Consider the following 16,606-nt stretch of genomic DNA (forward strand, 5'->3'; position numbering starts at 1 on the left):
TATTGATGAAAATAATATAACAATATATAATATTAGTGGGAGATTTAAAAGTTTTTTTTAATATGAAAAATAAGTAGCAATTGAAAAAGTTTTAAATGACTTTCAAAAATCAAATGTTTGTATGGATTTATTGGTGGCAATTGAAACACTACTACTATTCAATAGATTTTGGGTCTCAAAAAACATTTCAAACATATAATTGAGACCAAAAATGACCGCTTTCTACACTCATTTTTTACATTACTTTCACTTCCACTTCAATATAAAACTTATTACACATTTATGAGCAGAAATTGCAGCAAAAAAATTGAGGCAAACGAGAGGTTAGGTTTGTCAGCTGTGGCTCTAAGGAAATGCTTCAAATCGTTCAGACCTGACCTTAACCGGTGTGTATGTATGTGAGCTCAGGTAGGTTTCTATGTCTCTCACTTGCACTCTCACTCCATAATTCAAATTTTCTAGATTAGTATATATAGTGTGTGTGTGTGTGTGTGTGTGTGTGTGTGTGTGTGTGTGTGTGTGTGTGTGTGTGTGTGTGTGTGTGTRTGTRTGTATCTGTGTGTGTGAGTGAGTGAGTGAGCGACTAATTTACATTTTAATATGAAAAAACATTTTTTCTATGAATGGATGATTACCTAAAATGGGAACACAAACTAAAATCATTAGAAATTGTATTATTTGTTTATTATCATAAATTTTTTGTTATCTTAATTCCAAAAAATAACAATATAATAATTTTAATAAATGGATAAAATATTTTTTTATAACAATAATATAAATTAATGAATACTGAACAGGAATAATAATAAATTAAATAGCAATTATTCACTCAATAGTATTTTTTACTCTAAACCATAAAACTTATAAAATATGTTATTTATTTTATTCATCTAATGTATAATAGTTTAGTTATACCCTATTTTTATTAAGCATTGCCTCCAATTTTTTGCAAAATTTATTAATAAAAACACTACTTATGCTTAATTTTTAAAGTTAGCAAAACACACAAATTTTAGAGAAAATATACTTTAAATACTAAATAAAAACTATGCTTACAAAGTATGAGGTAAAGCACAACCTTTACATATATAATGTATTTATTAAATTATTTGCAATTTTTGTATTTATATTTTTATGTCAAAATAATCTGATTAATAAATATTAATAATTATAAAACTAATGCTAAAGTATATCTTTAAAAAACGATTTTATACTTTACTTACAAAAGACAAATTTGCAGACAATCTTAATAAAAACATTGTATATTACAATATATATACTACAGTATAATAAATTATTATATTTATAAATTAGTTTAGTTATATATTGTTTAAGTAAAGTATGGATTTTAAACTTTATAATTTAAATAGAAAATATACATTATATAATGTATGTTTTCTTAATCTATTTTTTATAATTATTTAAACAAACATAAAGTTATATATCATTGATCTTCTTATGTTTATTTTAAAAATAAATACGAATTAATGATATAATGTCATAACTAAAATTTAACTAAAGTATCTGTCCTATTACAGGCAACTAAATCAATTACATTATTAAAATGTCATTAAAATATTTAAAAATATATATTAAACTAACTAAACAGTATTCATACCTAAAAGATACGGACACTTAGTATTTAAATTTTAAGGTTTTTTTATTTTTTCAAATTTTAATGTGTATGAGATTATTAAAATGCTTACTGACTTAGATTTAACAGTGTTTGGGAAAATTTAACATAAGTTTATTAACATTATACTGTAGTCAATAAAAACTTGAGACATAATAAAAATAATTTTTAATTTCCTATTTGTTTAAAAATAATTTTCTATTATAAATGCTGTATTAATACTGTATTTTTTTGAACACAATTTGATTAAAACTTGTATTAAAAAAATTACCGCTAAGTGACATATAATATCATAATAATATTTGTTTGTATGTCACACAATATCCACATATTAATACACAAATGAGACACACAAACAACAACTAAATATATTTTTTATGTTAATTTTTTAAATAAAATTTTATTATGACAATAAATATACTGTTTCTATAAATAAAAAAATCTATATTTATTTTTTTATTAGCAAAAATAAGTCAAAATTTAAACAATTAAATTATAAATAATAATTACATATTTTTTAATGCACACATTATTAAAATTTAAAATAATAAACAAATGTATTGTTTTTACTTATAATAGTATTAATTAAATATACTGTATATTGAAATAAAATATATAATATTCAACAGTTTTAATACAATAAATACAACCTGACATAAATTTATGACAGTTATGAAATATAATATATAAATTTACTTAATTTATATGGTAGTGTATTTGGGACAGTTATGTTTATTAAATTGATAAATCTATATATGAATATTAAATTTTATCAAAATCAATGAGCGGGTGTCCAAAATTTTCAAACATATTAATAGGTATGGGAAACAAAATAGTTGAGTCTCTTTCGGCCGCATTGTTGGTCAGTGTCTGCAAATACCGAAGCTGTAGTGCCGTCGGGTCTGAATCGAGGATCTGTGAGGCGTTTCTCAATGCAAACGAGGCTTTTTGTTCGCCTTCTGCCGCAACGATCTATTCAATTGATTTTATTTTATTATTTTTCATATGATATCACAATTAATTCATATGACATACCTTAGCTTTTGCCTCCCGTCCCGCTTCTGCTTCGGCAGCCATTGATCGCTGAAGATTAGCCGGTAATCGGACATCTTTACTGTTGTTAAATAATTTATTATATAAAATAATAATAATTTAATTTAAGTTTTGCATACATTTCAACCCTTTCCACTTGAACACCTAATTAAAAGGGAAAATAATTTTTTTTTATTTGAAGTGTTTATCATATTTATAATATTATAGTTTATGTATCTATTGAATAATATACCCCATGATTTGGTAGCACTTTCTAGTAGTTTGCGTACACCTGTACTGATATTTTCCCGTTCACTTAATATATCGGCCAATGTTTTGGTGCCCAATATATTGCGCAAAGTGGCCGCCGCTAACAATCGGGTAGATTTACCGTAATCCTGTTAATCATCCAAATAATAATTACTGTATACTAATCTTTTTTTAAGTAAATTTTTTACTATTAATATTTGATTATTTGTAAAGCTATTGATAATTTTTGTTGCTGGATAATAAATATACTAATTTAACTTAAAAATTATTAAAATAAATAAATAGTTTTTGTAATTTAGTTATATATTGATATATCATTTTTAACATAGAAATTAATTTTGTGATAATTCTAATTTTAGCATTGGTATAGAATCTATATAACTGTAATATAAATACATATTACAGTATGTAATATAAGTTAATATAATTTATATTTAAGTTTAACAGTATAATGTAATAATAAAAAAATACAGTATATTACCTGAACGTTTGCGATGGCAACTATGATGATGACATGTAATATATATATATTGGTATAATATAAAAATACATTAATATTATTTATGTTTAATTTGACATTTTCATATAAACAATGACATACTTGTTGGCAACCATATACGATAATATACTACGGCATCAACACTGACAGTCACCGAGTCTTTAGTCAATACCTGGCAATTGTTTTATTGTCATTATTGTAAACATTTTTTAAAATTATTTTATTGTTATTAATAAAAATCATTATAAATATAATTCGATATTTAATTATTTTTTAGTTATACATATATATAATGATAATTTAAAATCAATACCTCTTGTGGCTGAAAAAGAAAAAATATTCAATTAGTTATTAGATTAAAAAATAAAAGTTAGACTATGAAGTTGAATTTTAATTTAAAAAATAAATGTACATATATGGGTGGATATATGATACAGGGTCAGGTAGATTTAGCGCATGTATGTCTAACTTACGGGTACATCAAATGTAATGGTTCTCAAATCGACAACAGTGTACGAGTCAACACATGGTACAATAAAAAACAATCCAGGTCCTATATATTGTTTAAAGCCAATTATTATACTTATTTATACCAACATTAAAAATATTATGCATTCAAACATAAATAAATATTATATATAATACCTTTAGCACCCCCATCAACCAAACGACCTAATTTTTAGTGATAATTATATTTTAATTTATTTTTTTCTAAATACTTGTCAATTGATTTCTTACCTAATCTGAATATGACTGCTCTTTCATACTCTTGGACAACCTTTAAATAAAAATAATATATAAAAATTTTAATTAATATAAATAAAAAATATATATATTATAATCATTTATAACAAAATTTTATTGTTTTGTTCTAGAATTAGAATTTCTAGAAATCTAGAAATTTATTAGAAATAATTTATTATTATTTTTATTATTACTATTTGTATAATAATAATATCATTAAATTATTTACAATAAAAATTATAGACAATTTATTATAAAATTTGACTCATAAATCATAAAAATATGATTTGTTTACGTTATTATATGATATAAAAATAAATTACAAATACTATTATTATTATTGTAAATAATTATTAATATGAAACAGTGTTTTGATTACGATTATATGGTTAATAGTATATTGAATTTAAATGTGACCATGGACAATGTTATAGTATTATAAATACTGTATCAAAATCAACAACATTTTTACTTTTACTATACTTTTTTAATGCTAGTTTTTTATATTTTTTAAAAATAACAAAAACAATAAATAAATATTTTATTAATAGATTCAGTATAATATTGTATAAATAAAATACTTTTATTGATATATTTAGCTAAAAATATAATTGTTTTTTGAATAGCATGTTAAATGTCAAATACAATAATATACGACATTATTATGCAACTCAAGTGTAAAATATTATTTTTTCAATTGATTAATAAACTTAGTTTTGTTTCTTTATTATTATATTTTAGTTATTTATTTTTATATATATATCAGTGTTCTCCAATCCAGGAAAGTTATATATAAATATAATAATGTATTATATACAGCATACAAAAAATTAACCATACAAAATAGTTTTTACTTTTCATAATTTTCATCATTAACTCAGATTGTTTATCAAAAATTTATATATATTTATTTATTGAACTTATTATATATCTATTATATTAATATTATTTTTGATAAAGTACTTTTTTTATTTTAATAATTAAAAAGCTAAAAAATTGACAAGACATTAAAAATATAATTAAACTTAACTTTTAAAATCTAATTATTATATAATTAACTAAAATTAATAAGAGTTATAAAAGTTATATTTTTTAATTATTAAATTTATATATATAAATATATAGAATAATAATAAAATTAAGTAAATTGAATTAATGCTCATTATTATATATTATTGTTATTAGTATTACTAAATATTTATATAAAAATAGTTTTAAAAAATTAATTTATAAAATTCAAGTTTAAAAAATTGATAAAAACTAAGTGATTTGGCTATTAAATAATAATTATTGTAAATTAATTAAAAATATTCACTAAATTTTAATAATTTAAACTTCCAATAATCCAACAAATATTTGCAACAATTCATTTGATAAACAATCTGAGTTAATGATGAAAATTATGAAAAGTAAAAACTATTTTGTATGGTTAATTTTTTGTATGCTGTATATAATACATTATTATATTTATATATAACTTTCCTGGATTGGAGAACATTAATATATATCCACATGCTTCATTTTTACATAAAATATAATTATTTAAATTTTATCAAATATTACTGTAAGTATTCATGTATTTACATGTGTTGGCAGAAAAGAGAAATTTCTAAAAAGTTTCTAAAAGAAATTTCTGTTTATTGGATCCATTTGTTAATTTTGTTTTCTCAATATTTGTTATATTCTAACAATACATTATAATTACAAATAATAACTAAATATTATTAATAGTAGTTTAATAATATTGAAAGTAAAAGATAATAAATGTAAAAACTAAAAATATAATTAATTGATAAATAAAATTTTACAAAAACTATAATTATAATTAGATTGTACCTTATAATCATATTAATTTTATATATGTATAGTTGACTAGTGTACAGTATATCATGTCTAATTAATATAGTACTACAATAGATATAAATATTAGGATGTCATAGTATAATAATAACTAAAACTTCTATAGAAATTTATTCCTAAGAAATTTACTAGAAATTTTCTCAGAAAAATTTTATTAGAAATTTGCCCATCTCTAATTTATACTAAAAATGCAAATATAGAAATTAAATTTATTTTGTTTTTAAAATATCACAAATTAATCTGATAATTTAAAAAAATCTATAAAACTTAATAAATATGTAGTAGTTGTTATAAAAATAATGGTAATTAAAATTTTAATTAATTTGTAATAAAACTAAATACATAAATTATCAGACCTTAAGGCATATAAATAGACTGATCGGTAGAGTACAGGCGATACATATCAGCGATACTATTAATATGATTGTACCAACTAATCCATAACTGTTTTGCTCCGGTTCATCTGTTTATGTAATTAACAAACAAATTATTATATTATAGCTAAATACAGCAAATTAATACATTTTTAACTGTTAAATAAATTAATACTTTATATTATACCGGTATATAGTATATATTACAGGTATAATAGTATAAATTAAAAATGTGTTTTTTATGTTAACTTTAGATAATCCACAAAAAACTACTAATATATTTATTATTTAGTAAAAAATAAGTAAATATTACATAAATTACAATTTGTATGTGACATAATAAAGCTATAAACATATTTTTTTTAATAATTTACTGTTTTTAACCAAAAATATGTTTTTAAAAAATAGCAGCAATTTTTTTGAAAAAATCTAAATTATTATAATTACTTAAATAAATTATATATATAGTGTCTTAAAAATATCTTATAAAATGATTTAACTGTTTTAATAAGATATAAATTTTGATAATACACACTAATTATATCATAAATATAATAGGGGTAATCATATATTAAATAAATTTTAAAAATGAAAAACATTATATAAATATATAAATATAAATACTGTGTCATAATTTAGACTTACTTTCAGTGAAGGCTTCAATACTGGCTTTATTTGTCCGCATAATTTTAATAAACTTAAATGTTTATTACTTTTTTTATTTAATAAATAATAATAATTTAGTTTAAGAATAATTAATAGTTTGAAATTTATTTTTAACTAAATTTACACTTTAAACATCATATGACGACTTTTTAATGAAGTTTTTTTCTCAATAATATTATTGATTATTTATAAACTTTGATGAAAGACTTACACATCATCAATAGATATAACATTTATTATTTTTATGATTATTATTATTATTATTTTTAAAAATCATTAACTATATTGTACTAATAATAATCAAAATATATTAATAATTAGATGTACAATAATTAAAAAAAAGCTAAGCACATATAGTTTTATGTAAATAATCTATTATGATATGAAATGAAAATAAAATTATGTTTAAAATAATAATATATATTTATATCAACAAATAAAAATATAAGAAACGTTTTATTTCTTTTTTTTGTTGAGTTAATTAATCGATTTATTTGATAATATCTTACTAGAAATAAACATTATTGCAAATATTATACAATAAATATATATATAATTATTATTTAGTAGTAGAATATTGTATTCACAATATTTTCTATTGACACAAATAAAGCTTAATATTATTATATTTTATTGATATAAATAATAAGCGCAATAATAAAATGGCAAACTTTTGTGTCCATTACAATTTTTGTTGCTATCATTAAATAGATAACAAATTATTTGTCATTATAAAAATTTTTTAATAAAACACCTTTACTTATAATACATTTATTGATGAATACACAAACATAATAAATAAGTTTATTTCTGAGTTGACTCCGATATTTTTTTTACTGTAGATATATGCTCACAATTGTTGTCATTAATATGAAAATATCATATTTAATAATATAAAAAAACAATAGCATTTATTTTTTTTGTATTTATATATTATTAAAGTTAATATAATATATGTAATAAATTTTTAAAATTTATGAATATAATGTAGTTTTTATTGCCATAAAATATAAAATAATAATTATCACGCTATATATTCTTTCTAATTTTATTGATATTTTTTCAACTTTATATATATATATAAATAAAGATTCTTTAAATATATTTAATATTTATATATACAGTACTAAAGTTAATTATTTAATAGCTAATAACATTTTAACAAATTAAAGAAGATTGATATTTAATAAATTTTTAAATAATAGAAAATTTCATATATCAAAAATCAATTTATAATTAGTTTAGTTTAAAATATGAATTCAATGATAATTATTAAATAAAGTAATCAATAGTATTTAATGGCACCCGAATAAGTCATTAACATTTTATTAATTATAATATTATGCATTTCATACAAATGGCTAAACATTATTTTATTATATATTTAAAATATAGTTTGAATAAATATAAATATGTAATTTTATCATATTTTGTCAAATATGTTGTTTAAGAAAAAATAATTTAAACTACTTATAGTACAATATTTACTAATGTTGCCAATGGATACTCGGTATATACCTTAGTAATAAATTATTATTATTATTGATTATTTGTAATGTATGTATTATGCTATAATAATTATAACATTATATTATTATTTTAAAATATCATTTATGTATATATATTTAATAAATTTCTTAAAAACTAATATTTTAAAAATTTAATAACTTTAAGTATATTTAAGATACTCTAAAATCTAGTATAGATTAATATGTGTTATTTAAAAAATGTATTAAATATTTAAGTAACGGGTAATCATATACAACAATTTATTTACTATATAAAAGATATATCAATTGCATAATATTAGGTCAGAAATATAAATACTTTATTACATTTATTTTATTTAGTTAAATTTTTAATTATTATAAAATTTTGTAGATTAAATATATTGTGTATTTAATATGATTACTTCAAATAATGATAATTAATTGATAATATCATTTTATTATTATTAAAATGAATATCCTCTCCGTTTCTAATATCCAAACTACAGGCAAACTATTTATGAAACAAAATAGTTATTATGAAATCCTTATGAAAATAATTATATTCTTATCTAATATTTAATTTATATCTTCAATGTTAATACATTCATAAAAATATAGTTTAGAATATTCTGATATATAATATACAGTATATACTCTATATATATATATACTGTATATTGATTTCTATTCATTGTAGACTATACTTGCTATTGAAAATTATTATGCATTTTAATAATATTTATAATAATAATATTTATTAATATTATTGTTATACAAGTATAATACCGTATATAACAATAATACTTAAATAGTAAATCATTATCAAGATTTAATGCGTTAAGAAAAAATAAAAATAATTTATTTTGTTTTGAAATTTCAAACAAATTATTTTATTCACAATACAATAATAATATACTTTTATTGATAACTAATTTATTCAGTGTACAACAAGTAATTATTAGATGTAGCAATATTATAAATTAATGTATTATTATTATTGTTATTATTATTATTATTTTTGTTATTTTACAGTATTTTATGTCATTAAAAATAAATAAAAGATTCTTTTTATTTTTTGTTAAAAATATAATTAATTGAAATGATTACTTAGAAAAATTCTTATTATTTTCATATTTTTTTTTGTATAAAATTATTTAAAAAAAGCATAATTGTTGTCTGTACTGTATAATTGCAATAAATCATTAATAGTAATAATAATAATTTACTTATTTTATTGACTAATTAATATAAAATATAACTTATTTTAATAATAATAATTATTATTACTATCAGATAAGCCAACTTAAAACATTTTCCTTAAACTGTCGACTTGTATATTGAAACCATAACTTAGGGAACTGTATGTGTTCGTAACCTTTTGAAGCGCCTGTCCCAAAAACGTCCAGCACTTGTAACAAATAATTAATAAATACATGATTTTTACTTTATTTTATATATGCATTTAGTGTAATATTTTGTTTTTAAAATACCTGATCTGTTGAAACTATTGAGCTTTTGGCCAGTTATGCGATCAATAAATTTTAAATACGACGATCTCATAGCGCGCGGCTCCAGTATTGTCACGTATGCTAACTGTGCGGTTGATATCGCGTACAACAATATTACTGTCTGATTGACACCACCTAACAGACCATTACGTACGGCCAATAGATAAACCATTTCTATGGCTTTCCATAATAAATACATAGTTATTGTTGTATTCATACTGGATGTCGATAATAACATTGTTGGTCCTAAATTCAAAATTTTGTTATTATAATACTATTAATTAAGTGGTCATAAATTTTTTATTTATCACACTTACCAGCACATAGAGAAGCTATAATAGTATACCATTCAGGCGGTAAACTATTTGTTTTATGTAACAAACATATCATTGATTTGTAGACTACTGTAAATGTACTTAAAAATAGTCCAAAATTTATATTACGTTTGTCGGTCAGTCCATTAATAAATGTGGTAATCGGTAATTTCAAAAACTTTTGTTTTGTAAATACCGACAATACTAACTGTGCCGACCAACCGATTGCAAAGTTTCTCATTGAATACCACAGAGTATTCAATAGACAAGAATTATATGTATGTTTACATTTAGGGTGTCTAACAACACAACTGTCCATTTCTAGTATTAATGACTTAATTTTATCACTAAAATTATTAAAAATTCTGTTATGTTTATCACTAATTTTGTTATTGTTGTTGATATTATTATTATTATTGGAAATCTTGATGTTGTTAGAGCACCGGTGGTTTATCACATAATTGCCACTTTCTTCGGCACCCAAAATAAATTTAAGTCCAGAGCTGACGGCATCCTTTCCATAGCCATACTTACGTACTATCAGTAAAATGACTGAAATTGAAACACTATATATAGTGTTTGGTAATTAACATATATTCAAAAATTGATTGCATTTAAACATTTATTTTGAATAAATACATACGTAAACAGTATGACTTCACCCCTGGGAACGGGTCTAATGTAGTTCCTGTTGACTAACATTCTGTATAGTGTTTCGCTGGCAATGTTAGCACAATATATGGCTAACGCAGCCCTTCGCGACCGCTTCTCGATAAGTATGGCAAACAAACTGCTGAGAAATACCGGTAGATAAGCGCATAGTGTGTAATAAAATTTACCTGGATAGTTTTTTTTGGACAGTATACACAAAAATCATTATTTAAGTGTAAGGTTAGGTATCAGTAGGTTTTTGTTGTATAAATTAGATATTTACCGGTAAATCGTCTCATATTGCAAAACACTGTCATCATTAACATAGCCGTAAATCCTAGAAAACTTGATGAACGCAACGTATTGCTGACCACCGAAGTGACCACCGACTGAAGTGACCATTTTTGGCTACGATGACGACGACTACGCATAACTTCGCTCATCAAATATAACGGTGTATACAGTTTGACGGCCTCTACAAACACCGTTAGAGTCATCTGAAAAAAATAATTAATAATAATATTAATATATTTTTATAATCTATAATATTTTGATTCAATTGTTGATTCAGACATCTATAGCCGCGTCTTCACATGAAGGCGTCCACGTATGGCCTATGATGGGAACAGTTAGGTTAAAGTTTACATTATTTGATATATTTATATTGTTTTTAAAATATGATAAATGATTTACCAATTTCATAGCAATTGTAGGGCAGTGCCCACTCGGGCATCAATAGTTTACTCCAAATTGATGGCATTATTATTATTATTGATAATTTTTCATAATATAATTTACAATATTTGATAAATATGAAATCAAATGAAATAATAAATTTTTTTCAAACTATCACATTTTGTTGTTATTATTATTTTGCATATATGATATAAATTTAATATTTTAACATTTAATGTTTTAACATTTAATGTTTTACTATTTGCGTGTATCTATCACCACAAAACACAATTTATAAATAAAGTCTATATTAATAACAAACATAAAGATAATTAATGACAATTGATGTCAAACAAAAAAACTTGTTGTCTAATAATAATACTGTATTTACTTACAATTGAAAGGTTAATTGGGCAAAAAAAAGCATTAGTTTGTGTGTAATTATCGATGAGTGCTAAATAAATATAACAAATTTAACACATCATATAAATTATTATACATATGCACACAATTTTACACATATATTATAAACTTATATTATGTCAAAAAATCAATATAGAAGTTAATTGGTTATATATCTAATAATAGCAGGTTTTAAAATACATACATTTAATTTTTTTTTCCATAAAAATACTTATTTTAAACTACAATAATGTTATTACAAAACACTTAAATTTCAAATTTATATTCAATTATTAGTATTACTTTTAGTATTTAGCAAATTATTTATTTTATTACAAAACAGTAATTTGTATGTATGTATGTATGATATTATAAAGTTATGAACAATTATTTGAACACTAGTTTCAATAAGCAATTACTGTTGAATTTATTATTATTATTACTTTGTAAACAAAATAAAATAAAACAATAATAAATGCAATAAAAATTAGTTTGAAAACATGTGTTTATAAAAAAATAAAATTTGGTTCAAAAACAACAACAAAAACAATTTTTATGTATTAGATTTGGAAGTATTGATTGAAATTGAAAGCAAAATATTTTTAAAAAGTTATGCGGTTTTTGCATAATTAATAAAATAAATAATACAAGTTTGTGTTTCAAATTAGTTAATTTAAATTAAATTAAAATTAACCAATTTTTTTGTATAAATTATAATTGTTTGAACACCAAAACATAGTTTATTACATAAAAAATCATTTTATTTTATTTATGTTTTACAATCATACCCTTTGATAAATATATGGCCTCAATATAAACAGAATATACTGTACCTTATGTACACTATAAAGGTATGTTTGGTTGAATTTGAAAGACCCGGAGCTATGCCATTGATGATCTTGTCTTATATTGTTATGATTATTATTTTTTATTTTTTTCCTAATAAAAATTCACAATAGTATTATAGATATATTTAAAATTTAATTGTAAATTAAACTTCTATTTAAAAAATCTTTGCGCTCAAAACCACTTGAATTTTATATTTAAAATGTAATGAAATTATGAAATTATACAACTTTAAATTTGTATGAAAAAAGTTTTTTTTTTGTATTTAAATTATATATTTCATATTGTAATATTTTTAAAGATTTTTCATTTGGTAATATGTAATGTAAGACTACTAAATATTTTATAATTGATAAAATAATAATATATAATTAACATTACCATAAATAATATTGACATAATAAATATTTTTTAGTATTAATAGTGACAAAATAATAAATACACTATTTTAATTTGTCTCTAAACAAATTAAGTGCATAATTATTATTACTTAACAATTATTTAAACATAATTAAAGACAATTATGTCTGCGAAAAAATATAACATATTATTATTCTATTCATATTATTAAGTTTATACAATAATTTTAAAATATATTGTTAATATATATATATGTAAATTAACTTAATTTTATGTTTATATGCATTATTAATATCTAAAAATATAAACATATTTTACTTTACTTATATTGTACTAAATTTATATAAATGCATATTTATATAATTTCTCATAGTTAATAGAAAATTACAAATATATAGTATATATTACAATATAAGTTATACTATACTAATAATTAGAATATTATTAAAAAACAATATAGAAATAATTTTAGATATTTTAATCATCAATAATAATTATTGTCAAACAAATTAATTAGTTTATCTAAAGTTGTATTTTATAATTTAAATTTTATTTTATAAAATAGATTAACTCAATGTACACAATATGTCTTACTGTTGTTATTCAAGTGATACAATATTTTAAACAATATTTTACATAAACCAGTATTTTTTTAATGAAATGGTGAGAAATCTATTGAATTGCTATCAATTTGACACAAAATAAAATAAAAAATATTATAATATTTATATTTAATTTTGGCACTAAAAACCCTAATAGTCATTATAAACATTTACAGATAAATATACAGTACTATAAACACAGATACCGGTACACATAGGCTATGGTTAAGGTGTCAAATGTGCGCACAGGTAGCACTTCCTAACCAACATTTGCCTAATTATCTGATCAGATTTGTTTTTTTTAACCAGATATGCAATCATTCAAACACATAGACTCACACATAAACACAATATTTGTGTCCCAAATGCTTAATTTGATGTTTAACTATTAGATTACTTGTTTTGATGAACTGAAACATTTATTTACTAAACTAAATAAAACAAAAACAAATTGATAACTAATAGCACCAGTAGTTTATGTGTTGTAATCGAGATCATGAGGTCGAACAGCAACTGTTTCTACGATCGATAGCTGGTGTCGACGATTGCCGAATACTATGACTTTCTAACTGTAGTTTCTTTCTCAGATCGCTCTCATATTTTCGTCGGACACACTCCTCGACCAACCGTTCGGCTACTGATTCAAACAGTTGGTCGACATTGGAGTTACATTTTGCCGAAGTTTCCATAAATATTAGATTACGGGCCGACGCGTACTTCAATGTACTTTCGTAGTCTACCTCACGTTCACTGGACAGGTCCTGTTTGTTTCCGACCAATACGATCACCAATGGAGGTACGGCCTGATTATTGATCTCTTTTATGTATTGTAAGGCACGGGTATATGTCGATCGTTTTCTAATGTCATAGACGGCTACCACTGCGTGAGCGCCGCTAATAACAAAAAAAAATGAATAATTAAAAGCATTTAAAAGAAATCATAAGAAATTTAATAATATTTATTTAATTACCGATAATATATTTGCACAATATTTGAGTACTTTTCCTCACCGGCAGTGTCCCAGACTTCGAGTATCACCGAAGCGCTGTTCAAATGAAACTTTCTCTGCCGAAAGTCGACACCGACTGTTGTCTTCGGGTCTGCGGTGAACTGTCGGTCAAAGTGTTGTATCATAAGACTGGTCTTTCCGACGCCAAACGTGCCGACAATAACTAACTTAAACCGATACTCCTTATACTTAATACGATTTTTGAACTCCAGTTCCCTGTCTATTGTTTTCTCGTCATTATTATCATTATCAATATGTTTGACATTATTATGATTTGTGGCCATAATATTGTAATTTATTAAAAATTCAATTTCAATAACAAAAATTAAAACTATTTTTCAAAACATATTACATATGATACAGTATATTAAATTAAAACTATCGAAAAAAATATTACAACAAAAATTTAATACACTATACAAGTTTTAAAACATAGTTAATATTGTCGTTTTTTTAATAAAAAATATATTTTATCATATTATCTAAAAAATAGTAAATACATATATATTATTATTTATTTACATTGAATCTAATTTGTTAGGAAATCGTATACACAAACAAACAACTAATCGTTTATCAACTAAAAAAAATTGATCAGGAAATTTATAATAACGTTAATATTATACACACATAAAAAATAATAATAGTATCATCCGATAAAAATATGAATTAATAATATTAAATATTAATATTTAGAGTTATCAATAGTAAACAAAATTTATTATCACTATATTTGGTTATATTATGTAAAAATATTTCACTAATCTTGAACTAAAATATATATATATATATATTTATTTAATCAATTTATTATTTATTTGTCTATTAAAATTGATAAAATTTAATTTATAAATTATTACATATAAAGTAGTATTCATTTTATAAAACTGTTTCAAATAAATTTTTGTTTGTATAAACTGTTCGCAATTTTTTTAACAGATGTTTTAGTAATGTTTGTCTCAATGATGTTATTAATAATAATAATAAATTAATTTTTTAAATATTTTTTATGATTAATATGTATGTCTTTTTTTAAAAAAGTTTTTATAATTAATTTTTGGTAATTTATTAATTGTTGACTTTCTATAATAATTACATATATTTTTAAAATTACAATATATTGGAAATTTTTATAAAGAGCTGTTAATGAAATACAAAAATTAATATTCAAAATAAATACTATGGTTTTCAAAAAGTTTATTTTTATTTAAATATAAAGTCAATTATTAAACTTTTTTTACTGATTAATACTTTAGTTATCTTAATTAGTTTCTATTTATTTTCTTTAATACAATAAATTTATATAATTAATTAATTGTTAGAATAATATACATTTATTTGACAGTTATTTTAAAAATAGATGTCAATAGTTATACTGTAATGATGTAAGACTTTACAGTACTTCAAATAATATTACAAATTCTGTATAAAATATATGAATATTAATTGTTTTCAATCCTTGCATTAAACAGATTAAAATTTAATATACTTTTTTATAATAATGATTAACTATTTAAACGATATTTTATTATAGTATTATCAATAAAAAAATTGTTGACTTTTGTACTATTATTATTCATAGAGTCTAGTGGTTAACAATTTTATCAATTTCATATAATTTTTATTATTATTAAACATTATACATAAAAAGTTATTTATTAATATATTGT

The 16,606-nt window shown here is 21.0% G+C and overlaps 3 protein-coding genes across 3 annotated transcripts; all 3 read right to left on the bottom strand.

Moving 5' to 3' along the window:
* Positions 1–2,395: 2,395 nt before the first annotated feature.
* Positions 2,396–7,102, bottom strand: LOC128955720 (band 7 protein AGAP004871-like). The gene is made up of 12 exons (XM_054301392.1): positions 7,058–7,102; positions 6,395–6,501; positions 4,173–4,212; positions 4,080–4,106; positions 3,908–3,987; positions 3,748–3,756; positions 3,537–3,606; positions 3,417–3,436; positions 2,919–3,063; positions 2,806–2,830; positions 2,669–2,747; positions 2,396–2,605 (listed from the first exon to the last, which is right to left on the bottom strand). Exons 1-12 carry the CDS (start codon positions 7,095–7,097, stop codon positions 2,396–2,398), a joined length of 852 nt encoding a protein of 283 aa, XP_054157367.1. The 5' UTR covers positions 7,098–7,102.
* A 2,755-nt stretch (positions 7,103–9,857) lies between these two features.
* Positions 9,858–11,804, bottom strand: LOC128955721 (transmembrane protein 135-like; the record flags this gene model as incomplete). The annotated part of the gene is made up of 8 exons (XM_054301393.1): positions 9,858–9,976; positions 10,059–10,322; positions 10,394–10,737; positions 10,810–10,956; positions 11,034–11,229; positions 11,325–11,538; positions 11,615–11,655; positions 11,735–11,804. Coding segments are annotated over 8 exons (1,395 nt in total), but the record flags the coding sequence as incomplete, so codon positions are not given.
* A 2,274-nt stretch (positions 11,805–14,078) lies between these two features.
* LOC128955424 (ras-related protein Rab-5A-like) lies at positions 14,079–15,230 on the bottom strand. Its single transcript, XM_054301093.1, has 2 exons — positions 14,898–15,230; positions 14,079–14,820 (listed from the first exon to the last, which is right to left on the bottom strand). Exons 1-2 carry the CDS (start codon positions 15,218–15,220, stop codon positions 14,421–14,423), a joined length of 723 nt encoding a protein of 240 aa, XP_054157068.1. The 5' UTR covers positions 15,221–15,230; the 3' UTR covers positions 14,079–14,420.
* Positions 15,231–16,606: the final 1,376 nt, after the last annotated feature.

This window comes from Oppia nitens, unplaced genomic scaffold (genome assembly GCF_028296485.1).
Source record: "Oppia nitens isolate AA-2021 unplaced genomic scaffold, nextdenovo-longstitch-racon4-pilon3 scaffold2_pilon_pilon_pilon, whole genome shotgun sequence".
NCBI lineage: Eukaryota > Metazoa > Arthropoda > Arachnida > Sarcoptiformes > Oppiidae > Oppia > Oppia nitens.

What these genes read in the sequence shown, in the direction of transcription:
- LOC128955720 (XM_054301392.1), bottom strand. Translation starts at nt 7,097, where the DNA reads ATGCGGACAAATAAAGCCAGTATTGAAGCCTTCACTGAAA. An exon ending in TATTGAAGCCTTCACTGAAA is followed by an intron (nt 6,502 to 7,057) that starts GTAAGTCTAAAT and finishes TTACATAAACAG; the next exon opens with ATGAACCGGAGCAAAACAGT. An exon ending in GACGGGAGGCAAAAGCTAAG is followed by an intron (nt 2,606 to 2,668) that starts GTATGTCATATG and finishes TCAATTGAATAG; the next exon opens with ATCGTTGCGGCAGAAGGCGA.
- LOC128955424 (XM_054301093.1), bottom strand. Translation starts at nt 15,220, where the DNA reads ATGGCCACAAATCATAATAATGTCAAACATATTGATAATGATAATAAT. An exon ending in ATTGTGCAAATATATTATCG is followed by an intron (nt 14,821 to 14,897) that starts GTAATTAAATAA and finishes TTTTGTTATTAG; the next exon opens with CGGCGCTCACGCAGTGGTAG.